Raw genomic sequence first — 22,856 nt, 5'->3', positions numbered from 1 at the left:
TCACTTGTTAGTTCTGGGGGCTTTTTTGTAGATTTCTCAGGATTTCCTTTTTAGACAGTCATGCCATTTGCAATGAAGGATAATTTTATTTTTTCCATTACAGTCCATTACAGTGCCTTTTATTGACTTACTGTGCTCACTAGAAATTCCAGTATAGTGTTGCAAAGAGTGTTTTAAGCCTTAAAAAGTAGTTCGTGTTTTTTTAGATTGGCACCTGAGCTAACAACTGTTGCCAAGTTTTTTTTTTCTCTTTCTGCTTTTTCTCCCCAAATCCCCCCAGTATTTAGTTGTGGGTCCTTCTAGTTGTGGCATGTGGGATGCCACCTCTGCGTGGCCTGATGAGTGGTGCCATGTCCATCCTCACCCAGGATCCAAACCAGCGAAACCCTGGGCTGCCACAGTGGAGCAGGTGAACTTAACCACTTAGCCACAGGGCCGGCCCCTAAAAAGTAGTTTTGATGAAGCTTTACAGAAGCCTAGAAGCCTTAGGCTGTATTGTTAATACAGGATCAAACAAACGAATATAGAATCAATTCAGAATAATTAGGTTTTATTTTTTTTTTGCTTTTAAAATACATAAATTTATTCTTACTAATTCGAAATATCTTTGAAGTCTTTGTTACTCCTTTTATAAGTCTGATGTTGGTATTTTTCCTCATACAGGAAAAAATACTAGTTTCTTTTCACCACTTCAAAATTGTTTTTATATCTACACAAGTTATTTATTATTTTTTTATTCAGGGTTCTGAACAAGGTTCAACCAGCCAAGAACAGGCCTTATCTGCTCAGCACGCTGCTGTTATTAACCTTGCTGGAGTAGGAAGTTTTATGCAGTCACAGGCAGCTGGTTGGTATCTTCGTAACTTCATATCTTGAATTTACTGAAAGTATCTGTAATCCATTTGGTATCTCACCATTTTAATTACTACTTTTCCTTCTCTTGCAAGCAGTAACTGGGAAAAAGTATAGTTTTATTTAATGTGTGAACTATTAAATTGATGGCCCTCAGATTTTTTCATTAACTTGACAGTTGATGAATTAAAAGTGCTTTGACCCATATATTAACAGCAGTTGTTTCCTTCATGTTACAGTTTGTTGGCAAAATTTCATACAGTTTTCAGACTTATAGGAAGCTACCAAAGCTGTTAACTCTTCAGGTTTCCTGGGTTATTGAGACTGCATTTTTCTAGATCACATAATCTTTTGTCTCATTCTGGTAGCTTGCAGTTGCATGAATTAAGACTTAATGGTCAGTCACATAATTTATGTAAGCCACTTTTATCATTTGTAAAAAATTAGGTTATACTGAATGCTTGCTCACCTCTTCTAGCAGTAAATGGTGAACCAGATTTACCTTTAATGAAGATTATCTTGTCAATTGAAGACAGTAATTAGAACTTTACATTTAATTAAAATTAATAAGCCACATGAATAAGAAAGTTATGATAGCATTTGAGGATTAAATGAATGAACCTGTTGTCAACATTTTGAATTATCACTGGGCTTTACTACAATGCCTTTAGAATCCTATACAACTCCCAGTGTCTAAAATTTAATCTGCAAGGTCTTAACAAAAGTTCTAATTTAGAGCTAGTGAATTTCCAAATGGAAATTTATGATAACCCTTTACCACACAAGTTGTAAGTTTCCTAAAATAGCTGGAGTATAATTTAATGGTAAGACCTGTAGGCTGAAAAATCATGAGAATGTTCCTAGATCCAGATCTGCCACTACTTACTTTTGAGTGAGTTACTCAAACCATTAGGCCTGAAGTTTCCTCATCTGCACAGTGAGAGTTGAACTGATTATTGTGGTCCCACCCAGCTCAAAGAGGAATAATGCAGTCTCAGTTCACCACCTTTGTTGCTTATGGTCTGATACTCGTTGTAGCATCTTTAGTTTAAAGCACTTGTTCACCAGTTTTGTCATTATGGTAGTTTGGATTTCTCCCAAACCCCTTTCCTATTTCATTGATTATATTTTAAAACAGCATACTGTGGTTTACACTTTGCAAGAAAGCCTTCTCAACAAAATAGCATTAGTATGAAATTTCATTGAGATGCAAGAAAAGAGAGGGATACAATGCTTTGGCACATGTTTACTCCCTTCCCTTTCATGTCCAGGAAGTTCTGTAATCAGTGGTACCCTCAACTAACAGGAGACTATACTAAATTTATTCTGAAATGTCTGTGATTTGATACTTAAGATTAATCATACTGATAACTTTTCTATTTCATTTTCTGTGTTGTCCTTTTCTAACCCTGGTAGCCTTCAAACTTTTTGACTGGCCTGCTTTCCCCTTCTCCTCTCTGTAGTGTTGTCTCAGCTTGGCTCTGCCGAGAACAGACCTGAGCAAAGCCTTCCTCAGCAGAGATTCCAGCTCTCCTCTGCCTTTCAACAGCAGCAGCAACAGATACAAGTAATCCAGCAACTTCACTCTGATTACATTTTTAAAGATACTCTGCTCCAAAAGTACCTCAAAATACCTTCAGTTTTATTTTACTGTCTTTTAAGACTATACAGTAATTGGTAAATAATTTAGCAAATTTTATGTAAAAGTTTGACATTTTTTAGCTAGTCAACTTGGAGCACTGAATATGTTTTGTACATTTAAGCCATACTCTTTCCTTAATTGACAATCTTTCATGAAGTGCTGGTGGCACATTGATGTACATTTTTGGTAGTTTCCAGTATATTTTGAAATAGACAGTTTTAAGTGCCAATGGTTAACTTTTTATTACTGTACTGCAGAAAAAGGCAAGTATACCAGTGTTCCTATTAGTAAATGTCATACTGTTTTAGAAAAATGTTATTCCATTATTTTAGAAGTCAGCATTTTATAGTTGACTATCTTTAATATGCAGGGTGGTTTTATGTTGCTATAAACTATCATACAACAAAATGGTAACTGAAGTTGCTGAGTTACTACAGTATAGACTGGCAGGGCAAAGTAACAGAAATACCTTTTAACTTTACCAAGAACTATTTTTAAAGCCCTCAGCAGGCTTCTGTGCCACTGGTGCTGTTTGACTGTGCATTGTCTCAATGTGGTATAGTCCCTTTTTGTTATCTTGGTGCTATCTCCCTTTCAGTTTTGTTGTTTTCATCACTCTCAGGAAAAGCACCTTTCCATACCTGCCTACATTTAACATAACTTGATTTTTTTTTCCCTCCCATTTACAGCAGTTGCGATTCTTGCAGCATCAAATGGCTATGGCAGCAGCAGCAGCACAAACAGCTCAGCTACATCGTCATCGGCATACAGGCAGCCAGTCAAAAAGTAAAATGAAGAGAGGCACGCCAACCACTCCAAAATTCTGAGTCTCGCATTACTTTTTTTCTCTTTTTTAAAAACATAAGAGCATTGAATCAAAAGGATTCTGAGTTTCTACTTCATTTTTGGTTTTTTTAAATGTGTCAGTATTTTACATTGCTAGATGTACAAACTTTATACAGAAGCACAGCCCTTTGATTTTAAAATAAAAACAGGGAGATGATTTAACAAACCATTAGGGTTGGCTTGCCTAAGTCATTGCTTTTTAAAAATGGTTTCACTGTATATAGTACATACAGAAGTGACATAAGAAATACTAGAATCATCTTTCAGAAGAATGTAGTTTGATATTTATTTAGTATAAAAGGTTTGTGCACAGTGTAACAAATACAGTTTTTACAAATCTGTTTTGAAAATGTGGTGGTTGTTTATTTGGGTTTCATACTCTTAACTACTTCATCCATCAGTTTTTTTACTTCTTTGTGTCTTGTAACTGCTCGGCTCATACAGTCCTGAAGTTTAGCTCCAGTCAGCCCACTTCCACCTGAAAAATTATTGTGCCAACACTTTTAATATCTGTTCTTTTGCATGATCAAAATCATGTCAAGTTATAAAACACAGAAATTCAATGATGTAAACCAGTGGCATGGTCTCAAGATTTGCAAGTTATGTTTCAACAAAACCTCCAAGTGGTTTCGATGCCATAAGTTTAAGAATCGCTCACTGGTATACAATATAAAAATGTAAGGAATTTGAGATAAAGAAACTGTCATAAACTCACATTAGGTAAACTATAAAACATTCTACATTCCATTTGGCCCTCCCTAATACAAAGAAACTCACACTGAATTTTCATTTACATTTTTAGGACTGAAATAGAAGGAACATGCCTGGTTTGTGAAGACAACATAGCTTGCCCTCCTCATCCATTACTACTGTTAAGGTTCCGGTTGCCAGATGTTCCTCCTCTCCAGTAGGGTCAACTATCAGCAGAGTGCTATTTAAAAAATAAAGTATAAATTATCAATCCACGGAACAAATTTTATTTGAGAAGAATACTAAACTCACTACCTGCATTTTAGTTTAGGTATTGATGTCAGATACAAGAGCTAGAAAAGAACTGGCAGGAAACCAGAAAAGTTTAATAGCAACCTAAAATTCTACTACTTGTAAGAATCTTTGCCCTTTAATTTATGAATATACTAAAGTCCTTGGCAAATACTGAAGAAAGCCTAAGGTAAATCTTTTGTGAAATAATTGAAAATTAACATTACATAGGAATAAGCAAACCAAGAAGCAAGTAGGGAGAGCATAGAATTCATCATCCTAATCAGGATGCTTTTGAAATAATCATTGTGCAGGGAGAACAGGTATAAACTCAGATGTCCAGGGCAAACTAGGATGTATGCTCACCTTAGGCATTTCCCAAAAAGTAAGCTGAATAACAATTTATTACTTTAAATGTACAATTTTTTAATACATTTGATTAACTTACTCATCAAACACAGCAAAGGAGGTTGCAACTGGATGAGTTCTAATATTCAAAAAACTTTTCTTCTTTAAATTAACTTCTGCTAAAGCAGTTTCTTCACTTATAGTAACTTCAGGCAACTGTACTAGAAAAAGGCAAATATGTAAAGTGAGTATCTCTACTGTAGGTAACAAATATGGCTTTCTAAGCTTGGTAATTCACTTTTCCCTCTTTCTAGAAGTACTATTTTTAAAGAAATTATCTTAGAACAATTAAGGTAAATATAGTGGATAGAAACAGTTTTTCTTTAATTTAGAAACACATGAATAATAGCTAAATCTTAACAAAAACCTTTGAAAAGTTTATTGAAAAAGTTTAACAAAACAGAATATTCTGACACTTAAGTTTGCCTTTTATTAAGGTTTATTAAGGTTGCTTACCATTCTTTAAGGCTGCTAACAAAGCAAAGGTACAGGCATCCAAAATGTTTCCATCATAGTCCAGGCAAATAAGATCACAGTATAGAACCCAAGCAAGCTACAATAAAATTTACATAAAGTGTAAATTAAAGCCTTCTGATGGGTAAAAGGTGGTATTTGCTTCAACTTAAGAATCACAGAACCTTTGCTTAGACAAGCAAGATAACTTCAAGGCTCAAAAACTTAAAAAAAGCTTTACCTTTATAAAAAAACCAAGACAAGTGAGAGGTTTGGTTAAAGCTGGCTTTTGACTACCCAGCTGACAAATGACGAACATCTCCACTTCCCTCAAGGGAGCTATAGGTGTAGAAGGAATTTCCATTCTTGCTGCTAAGTTAGCAGATTCAGGAAATGTTTTTGAAAGTCCCAAATGAAACTCAAAATGTACTTTCCCACAGAAACCTTAATACATGAAATGTTTAGGTCTTATAATGCTAACATATTAGAATATAATCAAATAGTAAAAGCCTCTAGATTTTTGGTCAACTAATTAGTTCTAAGTTTTCAGACTTGGAATTTACAGTATGGATTCACCTTAAACACGTTAGCTGATCACATATTATTAATCTGCTATAAGGAATAAAAAATGACAGCATTATTTGCTGTAAAAGTTAAGGGGGAAAAACCTACCTCAGCTTAAAAGGTAGCTCCCAGTCAGCCAATAAATTAGTCAAAATTGATTTTTTCTTTTTTTGAGCTATATAGTTACAGAGTAAGACTGAGTCTGTCTACTGAAATCCATCCAAGAACAAGACATCCATATTTAAGGCTACCATGGTTTGTTATTTTAATTTCTCTGTTCACTTCTCCCCACAAAAAACACTTCAGAATAAAAGCTCATAGCTTCTTTATTCCTCTTACCTTTCCTGGAGAAATGCATAAGTCCTCTTTCTGAATTATCTGTGAACTTGATTTAATGACAGAGAGCACAGTAAATGAAAGGTCAAAAACTTTCTATAAATGAGTGATAGTCAAATTTTATCGTGATGATCTTACTTTTCAATGACATCTGCAATGAACTGGCTAGCCACTTGGGCCTCTTCTCCAGGAGGTCCAGACCGAAATCTCGACGAACACAGAGGTGGTAGATCCACATTAGGAACTGAAAGAAACACTCTGCAGCTATGAACTAAACTTCACCTCTGGTTTACAGAAGTGTTAAAGGTATTATCAATCCACTGCAAAGGCAACTGAGGCCATGGATAGGCTTTTCCAAGTGGAAGGCATTGTAATACATCAATTATATTCTTTTTGGTCTTTGTAAGACTCACAGGCTTACATACAATTTACATTTTCCAACTTTTTTTTCCATACAATACCACCAAAAAAAAGCATCTATTTAAGGCCTGGATCCTAAAGCCTTCACAAAAGTTTTCTAGATTTCTTTCAAAATACCTCAATCTGTAACAGAAGATAGCCCCTCTACTCATACCCAACTCTTCTGGATTTTACAATGTTGCTTCCTACCATAAAGACCAAGTCAAAAAACATAGCACAGTAGTACAAATGAAGAATACGGAAGCAAATTTGCAGTTACAGCCCTATGCCTAAGAGAGTCTATTTTCTTGGTTGATGACATCTGAATGTATAAAGAAAAAACTGATCAAGTTTGATAAAGAAATGTACAAAATTCGGTGTCTTGCTACTGTGCTATCTTCTAACACAGAAAACTTTCCAGGAATGTTTGCTTCATTCCTGTATATTTTTTAATCTTATGAATAATTTTCCTCTTCAGCTCAACTACTAGGACTTAACTACTAGTATTAAATGTGTTAAAGTATCTGTATTAAAATTACAAAACCATTTAACTTACCAACATATCCTTTATCAGGGGCATCTGTTGGTGGTGCTGCAAATTCCTATAGAAGCAAACAAATGTTTCCTATGAAAGAAGCTACTCAAAAATTGTGAAGACAGCTTAACAGTCCGTTATGGAAGGCTCCACCAAAGATCACTCTAGCTAGTTAACTACATCATGAGTGTCTACTGTGCTTGGGGAGTCATGCCAGGGGCTCTGTGGACACTGGCACCAATCCTCACTGGCTCTGCAAGGTAAGAATAGCACAGTTGACTACACTACAATGCTACCCGTCAGAACTACCTGAGGCTCTTAAATATTAATTGGGTTTCTGCCTCACCCTCTTTCCCACTCATTCAGTAGGCAAGAATCTGAATTTAAACCCCACGTGATAAGACAGCCGGATTTAGGAACTGATGGTAGAGTGGTAAAGAGCAAAAGCTCTGGAATCACTGACCTGGTTCAAAAGTCACACCCACACTTTTGGCTCAGAGACTCTGGCCAAGTTATTTATTTTTTTTTTTTGAGGAAGATCAGCCCTGAGCTAACATCTGCTGCCAATCCTCCTCTTTTTGCTGAGGAAGACTGGCCCTGAGCTAACATCCGTGCCCATCTTCCTCTACTTTATCTGTGGGACGTCTACCACACCATGGCTTGCCAAGTGGTGCCATGTCCGCACCCAGGATCAGAAACAGCAAACCCCGGGCCGCCAAAGTGGAACGTGCGCACTTAATCGCTGCACCACCGGGCCAGCCCTGTTATTTAACTTCTTACCATTCAACTTCCTCATCTGTAAAATGGGAAGTTAACAGAGCCTACTTTTAGGGAATGTTAATGAGGTCAAATGAGAGAATGCTGTAAAGTCCCTAACAAAACCCGGCACGGAGTAAGTGCTCAAATCTCATTGTTAAGATATCACTTCAGCTTCAGGGAGGGAGAATCTGAACTTAGATTAAGTAACTCACAGAGTGCAATGTACTCAATACAGTAACAGGTTATGGAGTCAGAGCTATGTCTAAGTTCTATTTGTGAGCCTTATGTTCCCGGATACATTACTGAACCTCATGTACAACAGGAAACAGAGAAATCATACCTCAAATGACTGTTTTGAGGATTAAACTGGATAATTCTGTAAAGCACCTAATACAAGGTGCCTGGAACCCAGCAGGTACCCAGTAAATGGCAGCTATTATTCCCTCAGGCTTTTCTTTTGAACAATCTAGATTTTCTACACATTTGCACAGATTAAATGCCATCACTGGATGAAAGGATGTCACCAAAAAATCAATTTCTCAATTGACAACCAAATTCTCTAAAAATTAAAGGTGGTGAGGATTTTAAAAATGATTTCATTTAGTATATTTTGTGCATGTTCATAAATTAAGACTCATTAAACTTGGATCATATTATCTAATACTCAAAGGTGAAAGCTCTTGGGAAATGAAAGCAAATACTAGAAAACTGACACCTGACCACCTAGTCAACAATAGAATTGTAGGTGTACACAATAAGTATATGAGGTTAATTTGGTAACTCAAATCTCAGTAAGACATATGTTAGACCTACCGCTTTAATTCCACAAATTACTGTAGTATTTCCCAGCTTCACTAAAGCAGAACCATCTGCAGTACTAATTGAACCTGAAAAGTATTTAAGCAAAATGAAAAAGTCAGCAGAAAGTATCTTTGTTGCCTATGTATGATTTTATCTTACTATATATCTCAGCTGCTTATGAAAATTTATTCCTCGCTTGAGTCTTTTTAAAATGGTATAACTACATAAAATTACTCTTAAGTATTATTCACTTGTCCTTGAATTTGAGTTAATCATTTTCATTCTGTCACAGGACTGTTGTACAGATAAAAATCTCTTACAGAAAATCACTAAAACCCCTTAAACATGATAGAATTTGGCTGAAATACTGTTCAAGTGGCTCACAGGCTAAGACTTGGGAATGTCATAGGTCAAACTAGAAAATTCCAGGTTTGCAACAGAAGGTTTAGTAAGTTTAAGACACATAAGAAAACCATGGCATGGAGGTTTGCAAGGAAGGAAGGGGGGAAAAGTACAGTTACTTTAAAATTTAAAATGGGAAACATATCGATTGAGAGGACAGTGAGTTAAAAAAAAAAAACTTTACAAATAAAAATTCTTTACTAGTACTAAAAAAAACCAAAAATTCTATTTTGAAAACTAAAGCAACTTCCACATTCTATTTTAGAATTCAAAACGTCCTCACCTATGTTGACAGTAGTAGTTCTGAATTCACCAAGTTCTCTTCCATCAGGACGGCAGTTCTCTTTCTAAATGTATTTATATGAAAGTAGGTTATATGTATATTTTACGCACACCAGAGAAAACACAGTAAACCTCGTTAATTCAAATGGATTAATTTGAATTACCTGAAATTGTTTTTTTAAATTTAGTTATAACTGACATATTAGTTTCAGGTGTGCAACATGATTCAATATTTCTATATATGAAAATTGTCTTTAAAAGAAGCTTAAGATATTGTTATCAAAAAGCATTAACATCTACATAACCACCTTTACTCACCAAAAATCTCCTGTAATACTCCAAAGGTTCCACAGTTCTGAAACACATGTTAAAAACATATCTGAGGTAAATTAATGAATCTTAACATAAATCCAAAAATTGGTAGAGTATGGTGATGCAGCAGAACTTTCCACAATTTGTAACTGTTTCTTTCATAAATTCCGATGTTTACGCTGCCACATGCAACTAATTATAAAAAGCAGATACCCTTGCAGTAGCAATCACTCAACTGCTGTCCTTAATTCTGCGTTAAACAATTAGAGGATGGGGGCCCAAGCCTTTGTGCATCTTTAAAAGGATTAATCCAGGTGTTACAATAGTATCACTCTCGCTCTGAAGCAGAGATTTTTAGTGAGCACGAAAAAAAGTTACATCTTTATCTTCACTATCTGAATTTCACTGAAATTTAGCATATTCACTTATGACTGTAAGCAATAAACCATTATAAGCAGTATGTACGACTTTAAAAAGATCAGAGATTAAATGTTTTCGTTTTTACTTCATAGCTGTCGAATGTATTTTTAGGCTCACAGTACTCTGAAATTCCAGGAGTTAGTTACTTGACTCCCCATAAATTTTGTTAAGAATCAACTTTAAAACATATATATATACATAATGAACTCGGTTTCAAAGATAACTTTCCATATATTTGGTTTCCTTTGGAATCCTATTTATTTTATTCATGTAAAAACTTGACTGAGGACGAAAATCTGTAGGCTACACCAGAGCGGCACAAAGAAGGTTTAAGTAAAACCTTCCGAACAAGGTACAGTCCTTTTAGAAACAAATTACGGGAAAGGGAGAACACGAAGGAATCCCGGCGCCGCGCCTCCGCTACACACCAAGCCACGCGCTCGCCGCGAGCACCCAAGTCCACGCACAGTCCCTTCCATCTCCCGGCTCGGGCGGGGAAGCTCCCCTTCCTTTCACTACGACCACCTCCAGGTGCTCCCGCCTGTCGCCTGCTTCCGCGGAGGAAAGAAGTGGGGACCTAGTGGAATGGCCTCCAGGTGAGAAAATCCCAGCTAAGGGTTAAAGGAAGCCGCCATCCGCCAGGATACAAACTCGCGCCCGCCGGCCACCAACACTCACTTGAACCCGGCCGCCATCTTCCCGCGCGCCTGCGCCTGCGCCGGGGCGACCCCGCGCCTCCGGCCCACGCGCCCGCTCCGCCGGCGCACTTTCGACACGGACGCCTGAGCCCTGCTCCCGTGCGGGGGACGCGGAAGGCCGGCGCGCGGCGAGGCTGGGGCCCGGCCCTGCTTCGCTTCGACCGCCCCTAGCCAGACTCGCCTCTAGGTTTCCTTGTCGTCGACGAGTTTTGACGAATCTGCTATTAGTGAAGTGAAGACTTGTTTCTAAAGAGGGCCGCTCTCAGAAACAGTCTGGTAGTTCAAGAGTTTAAGACAAAACCGACTTTGTAGCAAAGAATCGGGTATTGAGTATTGAGCAGTATTCCCATGTTTCTGCATCCTTTTCCCGCCTCCTGCATAGGCCGGGCCCGGGGCTTGCCGTCTCCAGGTAAAGGGCAACCTGCTCCAGCACCGACAGTTACGGTCCCGTTCTGTGCGCTCCTCAGCCGCACCGGTGCCACTCTGCAGGTCCCAGAGCGGGTTCCAACGGAGCGGCTCGTGTCGTAGGCTGTGTCGGGGCTCACAGCTTCCACCTCCCTCCTTGAGAGGGTTCCCAGATAAAATACAGGACATCCAATTAAATTCGAATGTCAGATAAACTATTTTTTTACTGAGTGAGCCTGAAATAGTGCGTGTTACTTTGTTGTTAACAGGGCCTGAGGGAGCAGGGAAAGTTGTAGAAATAGATAGTGGTGATGGCTGCAGAAAATTGTGAATGTAATTAATACAACTGTGTTGTACAGTTAAAATGGTTAGAGTTTTATGTTTTATTTTGTTCACAGTTTTAAAAAGTTAACGTAGTATATACCAAAATCTTTTGAGTCGGTTGTTTAGTGTGTGAATTATATTTTAATAAAGTTGTTAAAAAACTATTATTAGTTGCTTATCTGAAATTCGAATTAAGTGGACATCCTATATTTTTACTTGCTGATTCTGGCAACCCTACTAGGGAACAGCGCCTGCCTCTCCACGGTCTGAGCGCCTGGCGCACAAGAGCTACTACGTGTCCTTCTGGCCGCGCGGGAGCGCTGTGGGCGGCGGCCGGTCCCGGGTGTGGCCGCGCGGGGGCGCTGTGGGCGGCGGGCGCTCGGCCCCGCGGCCTCTCTGCGGGCGGGAGGCGGGGCTGGCGGCGCGCTTCCGCGTGTGTGTAGGCGCTGGATAGGAGCGCGGCGGCGGCGGCGGCGGCGGCGGCGGCGGCCGGGTCATGGAGGATGGCTCCGCTTCTGCTGCAGCTGGCGGGGCTTGGCGCGGCGCTGCTGGCCTCAGCCCTAATACTGGTGAGGAGAGGGGTTGGGGGCCGACGCGGCTTGGGCTCCCTGCTCTCCTGGACACTCGGCTCACAGGCATCCTCTCCGCCGCGCTGCCGGCTCCTCGACGTGTCGGTTTTCACCACGCTTCCCCCGAGCCGGAATTTCGCTTTCTGGAATTTCACACCCCCTTTTTTCTGCTCTTTATTTTTATTTCGGAGCTTTCTCTCTTTCTCTGCTCATAGCCTTGTACGCTTGTTCCTTCGGGGACGTGCGCACCCAGTCTTCGCTTCCGCCCGGTCCCCGGACCCTCTGCCGGCCCGCCGGGTCCGCCCCTACCTCTGCAAGACTTCCTCCGGGGCTGCAGCGCTGCGGGTCTAGCCCTACCTGGCGAGGTCTTGAGTCCCTGGAAAGTGTGTGGTTACGCGAATAGCGGTGACAGCACTGACAGGAGCCGTCTGTTACAGATTGGAATAAATCAGGGGATCAGGAAGACCCTCGAGGGACACAGGAAGAGCAAGATAGACAAGGCCTGTTGTTGCCATATGTCTGGGGGTCTTTATGTCTCGGAATTAAACGCCCTGAATTTGCTGCTTCTAAATGAGGCAGTACAGTGGAATTCAAACTCAGGTTTACTTTGCCATTACTCCGGAAACACAGTTTATGTACAAACGTTCTATTGCTGATCCATAAGTAGTAGAAAATTTGCCAAGTGAACTTTAGCCCATGTAATTTGAAATGAGCCTGCCATCTACTTGGTGAATGGAGAGGTTTCTGCTTCCTTGATAATCAGATTTAACAGCCTAGATAACACTGCCAGGAAGGCCACTCTGCGGTCTTGCCAGAAATGTTGTAAGCTCACAGCTTGGAAACAGTTTCAATAGCGAAAAACCAATATCTGCTGATGTCTTTGGTGATTTGTATCCCTTAGTGGTTTATGGAGATTTCGGGTTTTTCAGGTTTTTTGTGGGGCAGAGTTTGACAGACTCCTAGATTGAATCAGCCTTCTGTTGAATCTGTTGCATAAATTTAAATGTGTATGTTTTATGAGGTTGTACTGGAAGTATTTGATCCCACTAGCTTGAAGTGATTATAAGAGCAACGTTTATTGAGTACTTACAATATGTGGGTGTTATAGTCACTGTTTAGCAGGGATTGTCTTACTTCATCTTTAAAACAACACCGGTATAAATGTTATCATCATTAGCTTCAGTGACTGGTGAGGAACCTCAGGTTGGAGAGATGAGCTCGTATATGCAAATGGAACACAGCTAGTAGAACTTCATTGTTTTAAATGTGAGAGCAGGAAATCATTCCCCACCCCCACCCCCCAAAAACACAACTAATCTTGTTTTGTATATATCCATCCTCCATACATACTTTCTTCCCACCCCTGTTCCTTTCTGATTTTTTTTTTTTTTTTTTTTTTTTGGCGAAGAGATTGGCCCTGAGCTAACATCTGTTGCCAATCTTCCTCTTTTTGGCTTGAGGAAGGTTGTCCCTGAGCTAATATCTGTCGGCGCCCGGATCCGAACCAACAGACCCAGGGCCACTGAAGCTGAGCACGTGAACTTAACCATTACGCCACCGGGCCAGCCCTTATCACAGATTTTTTAAAAGTGTAACTGTTATTCAGTGATTTCAAGTATCCCGTCAGTTCAAATACCTCATGTATGTCTTAGTATAGTCAGTTTGTTCCAGTCAGCATTCACATGTAGCGCTTGACGGACATGTCTCTAGTCTCGTAATCTGTAACAACTACTCCAGTTTTTTCATTTTCCTTGTCTTCGATAAGTGGTCATTTGTCCTGTGTCATTTCTCACAATTTAGATTTTAGTGATTGCATCCCCTTGGTGCCTTTTAGCATCTTACTCTGTCTCCTGAATTTCCTGTAAGCTAGTAGTTACATCTGGAGACTTGGTCAAATGCTTGTTTGAGTTTTTTAATCAAGAAAAGTGTGTGAGTGATGCAGAACACCTCCTCTTCTATCACATCAGAAGGCGTAGAATGTCTAATTTTCGCTGGTGTTAAGATGGGTCCGTGGGTTCAGGACTTGTTAGCCTGACCCACCAGTTATAAATCTTCTCATTAACCTAATGGTTTTAGCAGTCATTGATGATCATTACCTAAATCCATTATTTCGCTATGAGTTGCAAAGTGAAATATTGTAATTATATCATTCCTTCTTCATGTATTACCTGGAATTCTATAATGAAAAAAATCTCGGGCCGGCCCGGTGGTGCAGTGGTTAAGTGCGCACGTTCTGCTTCAGTGGCCTGGGGTTCATCAGTTCAGATCCTGGGTGCGGACATGGCACTGTATGGCACGCCATGCTGTGGTAGGTATCCCACATATAAAGTAGAGGAAGATGGGCACGGATGTTAGCTCAGGGCCAGTCTTCTGCAGCAAAAAGAGGAGGAGTGGCAGCAGTTAGCTCAAGGCTAATCTTCCTCAAAAAAAAAAAGTAAAAAAAACCTTATACTCAGCTATTCAGTTACCCTGAAATACTTTTCATATATACAAGTAAGATAAAAAGCAAGTTTTCAAAATAATGAGATAGTTCCCTGGCATTTTGCAAAAGTGACCAATTAATTTTTTATTTTTAGGATCATTATGATTCCATAATATAAAATATTTTCATGTGTCTCAATCCACTGTAGTAATTATTCTTTTTGATGCTCAAATCCTCCCATCATAGGCCAGTGGGAGCCCCTCACATTGGCTCCTTTTTCCTTTTGGCGTGGCCCTCACAATCGCTGAAGCCTTCCTCGCTTTCTGGTCTGACTGCTATTCCACCATTGTACATTTCCTGCCCCAGACCTGAATCAGCCATTCCTCTTAAGAGCACTGGTTACTTTTAGTGGGAAATTGAATTCAGAAACCACAATCTGGACACTAGGGGTACAGAACGGGAACTCTTAACCACTGGCCTGGATACTGCCTCCATGCTCAAACCAATCAGAGGCATACTCAATTTCAGTCTATACCCAATGGAATATTGTAAATGCTCATCAAATTACAAATGAGTACCATTCCAAAAATTTGTAGATTGATTGTTTTGCAAGCAGAAGGTGTACCAATGACAATGTCACAAAGAATGGTATGTCCAAAACTAGCTCCCAAATGAATATCAAAGGGAGCTGTATAATGTTAGTAGTGCATGGTGCCTACAGCCTACAAGTCTGATACTGTACTCCAGGAAATACTGCATTCTGAATTCAAATCTGAGCTAAGTATCAAGAACATATTCCCAAGCATTAGTGGTTCATACTATGAGGATTGGGGGAATCTTCCCTTCGTATCCTGGGTCAGTCTGGTCCTAGATGGGAGGTCTGCCCTCTCGCCACGCATTCCACTGCAATACGAGCTTGTCCTCCGTCACATATAGGCTCCAAGTAGGGATGGGAACTCATTGTGTGTGTGCCAGGGATCGGGCGTTCAGGGCATCTAAGAGTAGATTGCACTTCTGTAGTCACTGTTCCCTACTAGACCTGGAATGACAGAAGCCTGGGGAATGACAGGTCGGAAGAGACAAAGACCCTCCTAAGCCATTAGTACTTTATTAATGGAAAAGAGGACAATAATCAGTTCATAAGTAGAGGACTGACTGGTTTGAATTTTGGAGTCACCTCCAGACCATTGTTAATTGGCTAAAAACTGAGAGTAAATATTCCACACACAAAAAAATAACAAATGTAACGAAAAGGGGCAACATAACATAGTTTCTTTTTATTTCCCAGTTTTATTGAGAAATGATTGACATATGGCACTGTATAAGTTTAAGGCATACAGCGTAACAAAGTTTCTTGTTAACGTATCTGCTTTTAGATTTCCTTTGTTGCGTTTATAACTGCCACGGAAATGCCAGACCTTCATCGACATGAGCAAGAGAAGTTCTTCTTAAACGCCAGGGGGCAGAAGGAAACTTTACCCAGCATATGGGACTCACCTACCAAACAGCTTTCTGTTGTTGTGCCTTCATACAATGAAGAAAAACGGTGTAAGCCCTATTTGGTTTTTCTGTAAGGGGTAATTTGGGAAGAAAGGGAAATTTAAAGTATGGACTTTACTGTCTTTGTGAGAACATTAATGGGTGTGGGCTGTGGTGAGTGCGTAGTTGGTTATTGCAGCTCAGAAGAGGGGAAATGAGTATCAGCTGTAAAGCGTAGGAGCAGCTTCGTGAAGTAGTGGGACTGAAGTGTCTAGAGAAGTAATAGCAGATGTGAACAGAAGACAGTCGTTCCGGATGGGAATGGCCACTGGGGGAAGGTCCCAGAGGGGCTTGTTAGATTATTTAGACTTTTCCCGTACGTAAACTGAGTGTGCTGGGGCTTGGTAAATGATGTTCAAAAACAATTTTTAATATGTCTTTTTTTTTTCTTTAAGTGCCTGTAATGATGGATGAAGCTCTGAGCTATCTAGAGAAGAGACAGGTATCAGGTTTTCTCTTTCAATATCAGGTCTCCAATTAAAACTAGACCAGGTCACCAACCTGTGGACCCCAGGCTAGATGCACTGTGAGAGGCAGTGCGAGCCACACTCGGGCCATCCCGATCACTGGGCCACCCCGTGCTCAGCTTGTTGTCCATGGTCAGCTGTTAGCAGGCAAGCCCAGCACGTAGCACACCACCTCCAGAGGCAGGTGGCTGACCCCAGAAACTGGAAAGTTGAAGTTTCTCTTATATACCCTCCCACCTGCTTTTCATCCTGTCTTGCCTGATGATATTTAAAATCGAGTGACAGTGTATGTTGGCAGGCTTTGTATGACAGCACAATGCTGTGTTTACTTTTGTGACTTTTTAAAAGACACTTATTTGAAAAAGACTTATAATTAGGGTGAAAGTATCTTGTATTATTTATTATTCTGAAGAGTCCCCCTCATTTATTTTCCTCTTCTTTCCCTGCATAAAGAGAAGAAAAGTAATATGTGCCCCGCTTTTGTAGCATGAGCTGCTGTTGGAATCTCCTTGGAGAGTTTAAGAAAACAAGTGAGCTTCGTGGCTCCTGCTTCTTTTTTTTTTTGTAGAAAACTTGTTTCGATTTACTTTGGTTTTAGGTTTTTTTGTGTAAAGGGAAAATAAAAGATTCATCAAAAGGAGGGGGCCTTACTCAAAAATTCAATTTAAAGAAAAGAGGAAGAGAATTGAGCCCCTGTTATATTTGAGGCTCTGCTTCTTCCTTTGCATGTAATCTTCACAACAGCCATGTGGGCTAGGTTTTCTGGGGGCGCTTTTGGTTGTGTTTTTTTTAAATAAAAACAAGTCACAAATGTCACTTGCCCAGGGTCATAAGGCTAAGAAGTGGTGCAGTCAGGTTGGAATCTGCACCCTCTGACTTCAGACCTCATGGGATTTTTTCTCATACACCTCGAAGCCTCTCTGAGATGTGCTCGCACCACAAGAACCTGGCTGCTCCTGCCAACATGGGGCAGGCAGGCCACAAGGAGAGCAGGAGGCCCGCGGAGATGCAGTCAGTACTCACCCTCTACTTCCACCCCATGTCTCTCCTCCTTTTTGTTCTTGGCCTGTTTATCTTATGTAGTTTGTGTACTTCTCTATATTCATATTTATAGACATCAACCTGAAACAATTATTTTTTAAAGTTCTTACAATTTTATTAGAGTTCTTGATGGCATTCATACCAAATTGTGGTATTTTATTTTTGCTTCTTGCAGAAACAAGATCCCACCTTCACTTATGAGGTGATAGTAGTTGATGATGGCAGCAAAGACCAGACCTCAGAGGTAAGTACACTTACTTTTAGAATTCCAGTAGATAGAAAATACAGAATCATTTAGCAAATGTAAAATCTTACCTCTGCTTTTCAGAGAACCCTAAAGCTATGCCAGATACTCCCCCTTGTTATCGTGTGAATAGTAGAAAAAGCAGAGAGATTGCGTTTATAGAAAGCAGAAAATATCCTGCTGTTACACTGCTCCATGAGACCGGGGAAGCTTTGAGGGTCACCAGATCAGGAGAAAACATGCACAACAACATGGTGCCCCAGGGTGCCTGGGGAACTCTCTTTGCCTACAGATTGATGGTTCCTTTTTTCTTAAGCGTGATTCTTTTCTTCATGCTCCACCTTGCCTTACAGTTTCCAGAGCAGTCATGCAAACAGGAAGATGCCCTCGTGTCTACCACTGGGGTCAGGTGTGTCCTTTGGCATTCCCCCTTCTAGATTCACCCCTGGGAGGCAACAGCGTCTTAGTGTTAGCCCCCTCATTCCTGTGTTCCTGCACCTGTGACTGCTGGGCCTAGGGGCGATAGTCCTTGCAGGAGTACACTTGTGAAATCTTGCCAGTGATCCTCATAAATTATTCTCCAAATACCTAAATGTTTTTAATATTAAGAATGCTTCACATTTTCTTCTTTGACATTCATATTTCTTTAATAAAAGATTCATTGATGGTGCTATTGATATTTTTGTTAAATAGCAACATGATGGACCTTAAAATAAATATACAGGGAAACATCTATTCACTTGATTATTCATCAGTAATGATTTTCATTAAATACCAGCTGTACACGAGGTGCTAGGCCCTGGGTGGACCATACAGATACATGAGCCTGCCCCTTTGTGTAAGGAGCCTCCAGGACGGGTGTGCAGCATGCCTACAAATTCTATAACGCAGATAAAAAGTGGGGCTGAAAATAACATGCTATAAAGAATTTGAGAGAAAGAGAAGTGACTTTTGAACTAAACCTTTAAAGATGGTTATGACTAGGAACATGGAGGTTAATATATTCAGATTGGAAAAAAAGTGTAAACAAAGGCTTAGAGGCCAGAAAGTGTTGGTGGCATCCACTTTAGGAAGAGTAAGTGCTGCCCTTTGAATAGTAAGTATGACATGAAAGATAGGAACACAAACTATTCCGGCAACTCATTCATATATGAAGGGAATGACCTAGAAAATAAATATCAGGCACCTGCTGCTGAGATTACGGACGCAGCCTCCACCGTGCTGAGGAAAAGCAGCTTTCCCTGAAGAGCGCTTTTCTTAGAGGCCCTTTGGCATGTGAGTGGCAGGTTGCTCTCCTAGAAAGATCCGTGAGGGAGAGATTGGCATTTGCTCCCGAGGTTGGAAGACCTAGAAAATTTGAAATCATGTTTAGTAGAAGTTTTTATTTAAAAGAAGAAGCTAGCTTCCCCTAAGTTGTATATTTGTCTGCATGTTATGTCTCTCACTCTGTGAGGTTTATGAGAAAAAATTTAGATATAATTCGTGTTCTTAGGGAGTTTTAAAGTTAGGAGGTAGAATTTATGCACAGAATCCTATGTATAAGAGTGTTGCAGTTGTACAATGGTATTTATTATACCCTTAAATAATACAAGGTACCAGAAAGGTGAGCACTCAGCATGCACTAAATTCACAAACAGTGGCCAAGTAGCAGCTGCTGCGGTGTCCAGAGGACACACTGTAAAGCTTCAGTGTTTGTGCATTCCAAACAGAAATGGCTTCAACAGTATTTGTTTTCTTCGAAGCTAGATAGCATCCCCTTTGGAAGGAGCCTTTCATCCTAGCCTGGTAAAGTTTCTTTTAGTTCAGCTACTTGCACAATGACTTCATCTTCCCGGTTTTGGAGTCTTGTGGTGACTGTCAAGCTTTATGCCATTCCAGGACAAACATCTACAACTCTAATAGATGTTCTCTGAATAGACCTTTCTTGAGCCATTAACATGAGTCAGGGGCTGTGACTGGTACTAAAATGCAAAGATGGAGACCTGTCTTCTGCCTTCAAGGAATTCTCATCTAATACTAGAGATATGAACCAGATAAATGGAGCACAATGTGTTAGATACTTTTATTAGTTAGGAACTGTCTCATGGGGAGCTTAGGTAATAAAAGGCATTTAATTCTCTCATACACCAGGAAGTCTGAATGTCATCGCTTCAGGAGTTGGCTCAGCATTTGAACAATGTCAGCTTGCCAGATCCCCATCTTTTCAGTTCTCATGTGCTCCTTAATCACAGAATGGCCACAGCTCAAAATATCACGTGTCCTGAAGCACTAAGAAACAGCCAGGACTTTAAGAATTATCTTTGTGTGCCTCTCTCCATTTTAACTGGGAGTAAAAATCTTTACCAGAAGCCCCAACTCTCTCGTAGAGTTCAGGAGCCAGAACTTGGTGATATGGCCACCCATTCCTGCAAGGGGGGCTGGGAAAGTACTTGGGAAAGAGGATTTAGACCAAGCATAATTCATCTCCTAGGACTGCACACACTGTCACTATGCAAGATTGGGGCCATAATAGCAAGGAAGAAGGAGGCATTGTTTGTTGGGCAGGCAGCTCCCAGTGCTATACTAGGAATGTGCATACAGGATTATTACTCTTTGTGGAAGTTAACCAAGTCCATGTGTCAGGCAATAGAAATATTAATCTTTATCTTTAAGTAGCTCACAGCCTCTTGGGGAGGGTCTGTAATTACATTATGTAACAGTGAATGGGAAGATGCCTCAGGAGCTCATATTGTTAGAATTGTATTTTCCTTTTTGGGGAACCGGTAAGGATGGTCATGAAAGCTAGGAAAAAGAGATGGTATTTGAGCTGCATCTTAAGCTGGTCTGACAGGAGGGTAAACACCAGATGAAAATAACTTCGCAACTGCCCGTGGAAATGCGTGTCAAAGGAGAGGGTGCCATTGATGGAGAGAGGTGAAAGAGAAAGGCAATGTGGAAAAGCAAAGGGTGTGGGCCATACTACAGTGGATTGAAGACTAAATGAGTGATGAAGAGATGTAGATAGCAGCTGTAGATCACTGTTTTGTGACTGTGCTTATGAATCAAAGAGTAATGGCAGGTGCTTAATTATGATAACAGTGCAGTCAAAGGAAGAGTTTAGGATGCTGGAGACTTGAGGACATTTGAGGCTGAGGGGCCAGTGGAGAGGAAGAGAGTGAAGATTCAGAAGAGAACAGGTTTCAGTATGGATATCTGCTGAGAGAACAGAATTTGAGTGAGAAGATTTGGGGGAAATGGTCCAGGATACAAACAGCCTTTTGGGAATAAGATCAGGTGCTGACAAGTAAATAAGTCATTAAGCAGCACTGGAGGCCTGATCACAAGTTTGTAATAGTTGGTTAGCACGTGGATTTTATTTTTTTTAGCAGCTCAATAGCTTAGGTAGAGGAGTCAAGAGAATAAGAGACGGCTGCTGCCTATTCTGGTGGTTCCTCTGCAGGAAAGTGAATTATGACTACAACCTAGAAAGTCAGTGTCAGATCTTGGCACCAGGAATTCGACAACTCCCCTCGGCCACCAAAATGTATGGTGGATATAGTCGAATCACTGGAAGAAGGCAACTGGAATAGCAGGGTTTAAGCCAAAATGCAAAACCCAGTTATATTACTATCTTGGAACCCAAGTTAATTTTGTCTGACTTTTATGTAATTTGACAGGTAGCTTTTAAATACTGCCAGAAATACGGAAGTGACAAAGTACGAGTGATAACGCTGGTGAAGAATCGTGGGAAAGGTGGAGCTATTAGGATGGTAATACATATTTTCAACATTTTTATCTAAAATAAAGATATTTTGAATAACCTCTTTTGCAGACTATAAGTACATGTATATTCTACAGCTGGCTAGTTGAATACCAGCATTTCAAGTTAGTGGCAAATTACTTTTAATTACTTTTAATAATAACTTCAGACATATTGTATATATAATTTGATCAAATCTAACAATATGCCATATCTATAACATACTGAGTGATTCATAAAAATATGTTTATTTTAATCAAAATTTAAAATGTTACCATTACTTCTGTGTGTCTTTGATGTAGTTAGTTACTGGATAAGAGATTCTGTGATTTTTTTGCAGTTTATATAATGCTTTTGTGTTAAGTTTTACCTATATGAAGGCATTGTGCTAAGCATGGTAGTGTGAACCAAGATGAATCTGCTGTGGGTCTCTCCTGATGGAATTACAGTCCAATAGAAAAGATGAGTATACTTAGGAGAGAGCTACAGACGAAGCCCTATAGAAATTCCCAGAGAAAAGCGGTGACTTTAAGAGCTGAGGCATATCAGGTAGGAATCAAGATACGCTGAAAGAAAGACCAAAAGTCAAGATAATGTGAAAGAAAATCCAAAAAATAGTGCCTTAAATGAGTTAGAGGTTTATTTATTTTAGCTGCCATAAAAAGAAATCTAGATATAGGCAGTTCAGGGCTTATTCAGCAACTCCATGGTGTCATCAGAAACCCCGGCTCCTGCCTTTTCGCTCTCTTTTTCTCATGCACACAGATGATTCCTGGAGCATTAGTTATTGTAGCCACATTCCAAACAGGAGGAAGGGCAGAGGGCAAAAGATGCCTGCCAGCTGGTTCGCCCCCTTTTAAAGAGCTTTCCCAGAAGCTCCACCCATTGACTTACTGAAATTTCATTGGCTGGAACAGTGTCACAGGGCCCCCGCTATTTCCAAAGAAGGCTGAGAAATGTTTTTTCTAATATTTTCATTCCTGACCAAATCAGGATTCCAATAGTAAGGAAGAAGGAAAGAATAAATATTGGGTAGATAACTAGCAGTCTCAGGCACATGAGGAAAACAGCAGACCTCACAAAGGGATGTCACTGAAGCCAGGCCTCCAACAGTGGTGAATACTGGCTTCCACTTGCTGATTATTTTGAGCTGGACAATAAATTATCCACTTCAACATAATTATCACATTGAATCCTCCTCCTATTCTCTCATGAGTTAGGTCCTATTATTTTGGTTACATAGATGATGGAAATGAGGCATAGACAGGTAATGTAACTTACTCAAGGTCACTTAGATATTAAGAGAGAGATTCAAAATTTGGATTAGGTTAGTTTCATGCTGAAATGAGTCCTCTTAACCCCTCTGATACTGTATAGAGAAAAAGTTGAGAGAAGAGCATGCCAGTCAGCAAAGCA

The 22,856-nt window shown here is 40.1% G+C and overlaps 3 protein-coding genes across 31 annotated transcripts in view; 2 read left to right on the top strand and 1 right to left on the bottom strand.

Moving 5' to 3' along the window:
• Positions 1-3,681, top strand: part of SUPT20H (SPT20 homolog, SAGA complex component) — a 39,619-nt gene extending 35,938 nt beyond the window's left edge. For 14 of the 27 annotated variants that reach the window (XM_044777273.2, XM_070520550.1, XM_014862680.3 and 11 more), the window contains 3 exons: positions 742-847; positions 2,316-2,419; positions 3,184-3,681. In XM_044777273.2, coding sequence (XP_044633208.1) covers positions 742-847; positions 2,316-2,419; positions 3,184-3,321 — 348 coding nt within the window. In that variant the 3' untranslated portion in view covers positions 3,322-3,681. The remainder of the gene's footprint in view (positions 1-741; positions 848-2,315; positions 2,420-3,183) is intronic. The other 13 variants (XM_044777274.2, XM_044777271.2, XM_070520556.1 and 10 more) reach the window with 1 other exon arrangement.
• On the bottom strand, positions 3,613-10,880 carry EXOSC8 (exosome component 8). Its single transcript, XM_014862691.3, has 11 exons — positions 10,671-10,880; positions 9,579-9,615; positions 9,262-9,325; positions 8,589-8,662; positions 7,038-7,083; positions 6,221-6,326; positions 6,086-6,131; positions 5,186-5,282; positions 4,770-4,890; positions 4,165-4,271; positions 3,613-3,818 (listed from the first exon to the last, which is right to left on the bottom strand). The coding sequence occupies exons 1-11, from the start codon at positions 10,685-10,687 to the stop codon at positions 3,703-3,705; spliced, it is 831 nt and encodes a 276-aa protein (XP_014718177.1). The 5' UTR covers positions 10,688-10,880; the 3' UTR covers positions 3,613-3,702.
• The window catches only part of ALG5 (ALG5 dolichyl-phosphate beta-glucosyltransferase), a 41,992-nt gene continuing 29,880 nt past the window's right edge, over positions 10,745-22,856 (top strand). Inside the window, exons 1-5 of one of the 3 annotated variants that reach the window (XM_014862689.3) lie at positions 10,745-11,099; positions 15,787-15,958; positions 16,345-16,391; positions 17,633-17,701; positions 21,358-21,450. In XM_014862689.3, coding sequence (XP_014718175.1) covers positions 15,820-15,958; positions 16,345-16,391; positions 17,633-17,701; positions 21,358-21,450 — 348 coding nt within the window. In that variant the 5' untranslated portion in view covers positions 10,745-11,099; positions 15,787-15,819. Of the gene's footprint in view, positions 11,100-11,805; positions 11,989-15,786; positions 15,959-16,344; positions 16,392-17,632; positions 17,702-21,357; positions 21,451-22,856 lie in introns of those variants that run through there. The other 2 variants (XM_014862688.3, XM_014862690.3) reach the window with 2 other exon arrangements.

The sequence above is a fragment of the Equus asinus genome, chromosome 11, assembly GCF_041296235.1.
Source record: "Equus asinus isolate D_3611 breed Donkey chromosome 11, EquAss-T2T_v2, whole genome shotgun sequence".
Lineage (NCBI taxonomy): Eukaryota > Metazoa > Chordata > Mammalia > Perissodactyla > Equidae > Equus > Equus asinus.
This window is presented reverse-complemented; position numbering and strand designations above follow the sequence as displayed.

What these genes read in the sequence shown, in the direction of transcription:
- EXOSC8 (XM_014862691.3), bottom strand. An exon ending in AGTATTACAGGAGATTTTTG is followed by an intron (nt 9,326 to 9,578) that starts GTGAGTAAAGGT and finishes AAATACATTTAG; the next exon opens with AAAGAGAACTGCCGTCCTGA. An exon ending in TCCTTTGCTGTGTTTGATGA is followed by an intron (nt 4,272 to 4,769) that starts GTAAGTTAATCA and finishes TTTTTTAAATAG; the next exon opens with CACTCTGCTGATAGTTGACC.